The following is a 6,709-nucleotide window of genomic DNA, read 5'->3' on the forward strand; positions in this document are numbered from 1 at the left end:
ACTGCATACACTTATGTGCACTCATACCTGTTTTCATCGAGTAATTTACTTCATTTTAATTTAAAAAATCCTTAAACAACCAACTTTAACCTTAAACTAACCATTTTTAAGCTGCAATATGAATCGACATACGCTGTTAGCACATTTCAGCATGTGCACTTTAACCTCCTGGCATTAGCTGGATTGCTACAACTTTATCATGGGGACAAAGTCACTATGTAAGTGAGGAATTAAAACAGAAGGGATTTTCTTAATGTTTAAGGTGTGAAGACTTAAAGAGGTGACTGTGCATCTTCCCATCCAATAAATGTAAGCAAATTCTCCAGAATATTAAAATTCAATGGCAACTCATTCAAATGAAGCTAATTCTGACGTAGACATACATGAAAAAATACTGACTTGGGGGTAATAACTGAATCTCTGCTTTGTACACGGCATATATGTGAAGACTGGAACGCAGGAAGGACGGTGAAGGCCAAGGGCCAGAGAAACTGAAGGGTTAACGGAAACATGTGGAGATCCAAATAGGATTCCACACGGGTCACAAACTCCACGCGAGGTGGCGGTACCGGTCGGCGAGATGGCCCCGTGTCCCTCAGTGGCAGTGTCGAGGAGAATTGCAGTTCAGGACTGAGCTGACGGGACACGGACGGGTGCTAAAGAGGACCAGGGACACCGGGGGGGGCGCGGATCGCCGCCCCGACTGCAGCGCCGGGGTTTGAGGGAAGTGGCGGGAACCTGCGGCCGCGCCCTCGCCGCTGTTACCTCAGGCGTTACCTCAGGGCGGCGCCTCAGGGGTTACCTCAGGTCGTTACCTCAGGGCGGCGCCTCCCGCGCAAGTCGGGGCGCGCGGGGCGCCACCGCCGCCTTCAGGCGGCCGTTACCCAACCTGAGGCGCCGGCAGCGGCGCGCCCAGGCGGGGACCGTCACCGCCCCCACAGCGGCGGGTCGCACACACGGCTGCGGCTAGAGCCCACCTTCCCTCAGCAGGGATTACCTCAGGCTCCGAGGCAGCCGCCGCCCGGCCGCGCACATACGATGGCAGAAGCACAGCCCCGGAGACGAGAGCTACTTCCCCGCCCACCCCTCGCTCCCCCAGCGGCACTTCATGCCTGACCGGCAGCAGCGCCGCACTCGCCATCACACCGACCAAAGCCAGCGGTCACCGCGGCGGCGCCCCCTCAGCCACCGGCGCGGCAGCCAGCCCCGCCCCGCCCCGTTCTGCCCGCCCCCTCTGGAGGCGGAGCCCACTGGCTGGCCCGCGCTCCTGCCAATCAGCGTGAGGAGGCAGCCCCTCCTCCGCCGCCGTGGAGGCCTGTGGGACTCGTAGTCCCCACCCGCCCGCGTCGCGCCGCCAGGGGCCGGGACAGAACTACCGATCCCGGCGTGCCCTGCTGGCGACCCGGCACCGTGACCCGCCGCGGGCCGAGGGAGCGGCTCCGGCAGGAAGGCGGCGGAGGGGCCCGGTCACCCAGCCGCGGCCATGAGCTCGGGCAGAGAGTCCCAGGGCCACCACGGCCTCAAGCGAGCGGCCTCCCCCGATGTAAACGGGTGTGGGGCGGGAGGCGGCCGGGGGGAAGGCGGCGGCTGCGGGGCCCCGGGGCGGCGGGATGCGGGGAAGGCCGCGGCCTTGCTGGCCGCTCCCTTCCCAGCGGGAGCGGGCGGCCGGGGGGCAGCGGCGGGGAGGGCCGCCGGGTCAGTCAGCGTGTGCTCCCGCAGGGCTCCAGCAGCTGGGAGGCGGCGGACCTGGGCAACGAGGAGCGGAAGCAGAAGTTCCTGCGGCTGATGGGCGCTGGCAAGGTGAGGCCGCTCCGCTGCCCCCCGCCGCGGGCAGGGCAGCGTCCCCCCGCGGGCTCTGGGCGGCACCTCCCGGGGGTGCTGTGGGGAGAGGCGCCGCTCCGCAGGCGGCTTCGCTCGGGCCTCGCCGTGCAGGGGGGTTGCGGCTCCCGCAGCCGCAGCTGGCGCATCGGCAGGGGGTCGGGGAAAAGGCTGGGCCGGAATGATCGGGGCTCTGCTCGGCAGCCCCCCGCACCCCCCCAGTGCTCCCGACCAGCTCATAAAAGCGGGGACGAGAAAGTCCTTGTACAGCCTCGTGTGCTACGTCTGTCAGGTTCTCTATCACTGGAAAAAATTTGAAGATTCAAAACAGTGGCGTTAATAAAAATTACTGACAGATCACAACAGCGAAATACTAAACCTAATTAACTAATCCAGAAAATACTTCTAGAGGAAATGCACCAAAACTATTTCTGCTATGCTTTTTGCAAAAAAAATGCTGCAAAACTAGTAAATTTGTGCTTTTTCCATTTACAAAATGTTGCTTTAGTACTGTAGTTCTGCTTACTTTCAAGAAAAATAATTTTACTCGTACTAGCTTATTTTCCTTGAACACAGGGTTATTGTAAGCTAAAATATTTTACTGTATTAAAGAGGTGAAAGTTAATACTTCCTGGTGGATAGGAATACAATACCTTATTAAAACATCCCACTACCACTAATCTTAATGTCTGCTTGGGTACTTAATGCTGCTTGCTGTGTAATGCCAGCGCTTGACTACAGGGCTACATTTGATAATGAGCAACTACTGAGCCAATAAATTAACGAGCACAGTGAGGGTTTTACCTGATACTGTGACCAGTCTAAAAGTGGGATCATTGTAAGATGCAAAGACTGAACCATTGCATAGTGCCCGTGGTGCCAGAGGAAGACACCCAAAGAGTAAATTGTCAGAACCTAATTCACATTTGCCCAGCATTGTGTAGCGTAGTTTTCTTATCAGTGGCAAGAAACAGAATGAAATACAACCAGCTTTGGGGTGCGGGAGGAGTAAAGAGTGTCTAGGTTTTGGGGTTTCTTTTTCAGAATAATCAACAAAACAAAGATGAAACAAGTTCATCAAGAGGCAGCAGTTGTTAGGTCGTAAAATTTGCAGTCCTACAGTTGGTTGTCACGGTTTGACAGCAGACCTTTCCCATTCAAGATCTCTAGGATGTTGGCAAAGATGCCAGTGCACCCTAAAGCTCCAAAAGAAATTGCCTTTTCTTTTAGAAAGAACATACTGGCCGCCTTGTTATCGGAGACCACAGATCAACCTCTCACTTCAGGACAGGTCAGTTTATCCAACAGCTGATACAAAGTTGGAAGTTTAACACTCATTGAGGAACATCCTAGTACTTTGAGCTTCATAGATACTGCAGGGAGGGATTTCTGGTTTTGTGGTTGAAGCTGAAGGCAGGTCAGGTTGTGGAGTTGTAGAAGTTCTCAATTTTTCTCATTGGATTATTGACAAATGCTTTCTCTGACTGCACTTTCTTACCTTCTCAAGTCCAGGTTCAGCAAAGTACCTGATGGTCAGTGAAACCTGTGCACAAATGCCCTAGAAATTGGGGCCTATAGGTCCCAGTCTTACTTTGCTATTAAAATAAAAAACCAAAGTTTTATTGTTACTGGTACCTAGCAGTATTATACTTCTTCCTTGCTGCCAGGTATGGATATCCAAACCTCAGATTGTTGTGCATGGACAAGAACAGGGTTGATTTCACTCCCCACCTGATTAGCTATTGAATAGAAAGATCTCTGCCTTAAAACAATGAGGTAGAAACTGAAAAGATCTGTAAGGTCATCTTAGCGATAATCTGATGTCATGTAATGTATGACCATAGTAACTACATATCATGTTTGCTCAGCTAGTTAGTCAAAGTACATGAAACCAGGCTGAGCTTGACTGTCTTGGAGAAGCTTTGATAAAGCTTTTAGAATAGCAATTGTCGGAGTTCCAGGAAACATCTTTCCCTGATAATGCTCCACTAGTAATTTTTTAGTTGACATGAAATTAATCTGGGGACCAAAACACCAAAAGAAGCCTGAGGATTGGTTCCAGGTTCTGCTGTTAGCTTGCAGAGTGACTGAGAATCACTTCCTTACCCCTGAATTTCCTAGAAAGCAGATGATGCTTCCCTTAAGGAGTCATTAAAGAATCAGTACTGCTTGGTTATTAGCAAAAAGTTAAGATGCTGGGTTTGGTTGTTTTTTTGGGTTTGTTTGCTGTTTTTTTCCCCAAAAATCAGAACAGCTATTTTCTTAACACTTTACTTTCCTGTCCAACATAGAGTTACTGTCCTTTTATAATAACATACAGGTCTAACCTCCAAATGAGAAAACATCAATTTGCAATACAAGCTTTTAATTTTACAGAGATACAAATCAAAAACTATAGTGTTGTAGGCCTATCAGGGGAGAGTTATAGATTCCTACCTTTTACAAGAACAGAGGATTCTTAACTATTTTAGACCATATTTTTCCCCCCAGTCAAAATGATCCTTTACTTATTCAAACAAGTAGGTTAAGGGCATGTACAAGTAGCTCATGAAAATTATTTTTTCTGCTAATTCCTAAAGCTGGAAAAATGTAGAGCTGTAGTAACTGCTCGTCATAATTCGGGATGTGTTAAATAGTTTCAGATACAGCTCTGTAAACAAGAATGATATTATTGCCCAACTTCTGCTGCTATATATTAATCATGGTTTAATTACAGTAATTACGCTAAGTAGCAAAGGTCAGAAACCTGTTGCAGTATTGGCAGGAAGCACAGAGAAGTCGTACTGGTTACATTTACCTCCTTCAGTAGAACATAAACAATGCATAGTGTAACACTCTGAATACATCAGGTCTTAGGAACTTAGCAACCCATCTTTGTATCAAAGCAATTTTGCTTGCACGCTTGATACAACTGCTAATAAATCCGATTGATTGTATGCAGTAATGCTCAATCCAGTAGTTTAAGGTGGCTAAATTTAAACTTTTTCATGTATATATTGATGAACTTTGAAAATGTAACTTCATGTAATTTGATGTCTTTGTTAATTTGAATGAACCATAACCAAAGTACACTGGACAATGCAGGGGAAGAAGACAAGAAAATGAATGAAGAATTGGAGTCTCAGTACCAACAAAGCATGGACAGCACGATGTCTGGACGAAACCGGCGCCATTGTGGACTTGGTTTCAGTGAGGTAGTTATTTCTGTAATGATTCAGCTTTCACTTCCTTAAGACAATGGTTTAAAAATCCAGTCACTGCAACTAGTGGCAAACTTCTGCACTTTGGGTTCAAGAACAAACTTACTGCAGGCACTTCACCCCTATTTGTGTACACTGTGGAGGCCATTTAGATGCCTGGGAATGATTGATGCTTCTTATTGTTCTGAAAAGAGATATGACATGCTTAATGCTCCATAGTAGTCAAGACTGATTAGGACAGAAAGTGACAAATGTATTAAATCAGGGTGTTGCCAAGGAATACACAACCATCTGCATTGTTGCTGAGAGCTAATTAATCTTAGCTTCTTGTTGCAGTGGGGCACTTACCTCTCTATGGTCCTGAAAAGTAAGTGGCTATAGAGGGGTCAGATATGGGAGATTTGCTGTACAGAGTCCGCAAGCGAGCTGACATGTGGCTGGTCTCATACTTACAAGGAATTCTATAGGAATGAGCAGGAAGAGAAGTGTGACAGAAACTAAGAGAATCAGGTTATTAGGAACATGTCTTCATCTGCCAATTGAAAGGTTCAAAGATGAGTTGTGAACATAAATTCCTGATGGTCTAGCTCTTACTTTCATTATGTTTCACTCCCTGGCAAATAGTCAAGTGTTGTTATGTACTGTGTACACCAAAGTAAGGAATTACTAAAGTGACGTGATCTGAAATTTCTCAAACTCATTTAGTGGTGCCTTTAGAATTTCTGCTCTAACTAAGTAAGAATATGGTTGCTGAAACCATGGATGTCAGGGTTGGTTATGGTTAACCACTTCAGTGGAGTTGCTTTCTGCCTAATAATTTGTATATTAAATACCTGTGTTTAGCAACATAGCCCATTTTAGTACTAGAGTGAAAGGAGCTACTAAGTGAAACATTCACACTGGCGAATCTTAGAAGCTGCAATGGAGTTGCCAGGAAATAATGGTTTATCTGTCTCACAGTCTGAAATTCTAGTTTCAGGAAAGTGAAGAACAAGAAGAGGCAGCTGGACACTCCTCTGAAGAGAGCTCCGAGAACTCTGAAAGTGGCTCTGAGTCAGAGCAAGAGGAGTCTGCAGAGGAGCTACAAGCTGCTGAAAAACATGATGAAGCTGAGGTTCCAGAGAACAAAAAAGAAGCAAAAAGCAACTATAAAATGATGTTTGTTAAAGCCAGTGGTTCATAACTGCAGATGTAACAGCTTTGTATTTAAAGTACAGTAAGCCTTATTGTTACAGTGCAAAGTGGAGGACTGCTACAGCACAGATCTTTGTATTATGATTTTAAAAAGACCCCATTAGATGACAAAAAGTAGTATTTGCTTTCCATTGCCATGGATAACATTTTTATGGGCGCAGTGATATTACTGGTTTTTGTAAAGTGTATAAAATACTGGATGGAGAAATAAAATTTTTTGTTGTTGCCCAACCTCTACAATGTCATCTAAACTATCCCTCCCCTTATTCCATGCCAGATAAAGAAACTTCATGTTAGTGGTTCCTTTAGTTAGTACCCCAGTCTTGAATTTTTAGCTGTTAAGATTACATATGAATTACTGAATGTTGCATTAGATGTAAAATACCAGTATCAGCACTATTCTGTGATGTGCTAGAGCTTTAAACAATGATTTTGTCTGTAGGTGCTAGTGTTGACAGGGCTGAGAGGAGAAGTCACTCACTTTTGTGACAGTATTA

The 6,709-nt window shown here is 46.6% G+C and overlaps 1 protein-coding gene across 1 annotated transcript; it reads left to right on the forward strand.

Annotated features, from left to right (window-relative positions):
- Window positions 1-1,385: 1,385 nt before the first annotated feature.
- On the forward strand, window positions 1,386-6,441 carry LOC308070593 (small acidic protein). Its single transcript, XM_080404852.1, has 5 exons — window positions 1,386-1,543; window positions 1,720-1,800; window positions 3,049-3,109; window positions 4,903-5,012; window positions 5,992-6,441. The coding sequence occupies exons 1-5, from the start codon at window positions 1,484-1,486 to the stop codon at window positions 6,199-6,201; spliced, it is 522 nt and encodes a 173-aa protein (XP_080260978.1). The 5' UTR covers window positions 1,386-1,483; the 3' UTR covers window positions 6,202-6,441.
- Window positions 6,442-6,709: the final 268 nt, after the last annotated feature.

This window comes from Falco punctatus (assembly GCF_963210335.1).
Source record: "Falco punctatus genome assembly, chromosome: 10".
Classification (NCBI taxonomy): domain Eukaryota; kingdom Metazoa; phylum Chordata; class Aves; order Falconiformes; family Falconidae; genus Falco; species Falco punctatus.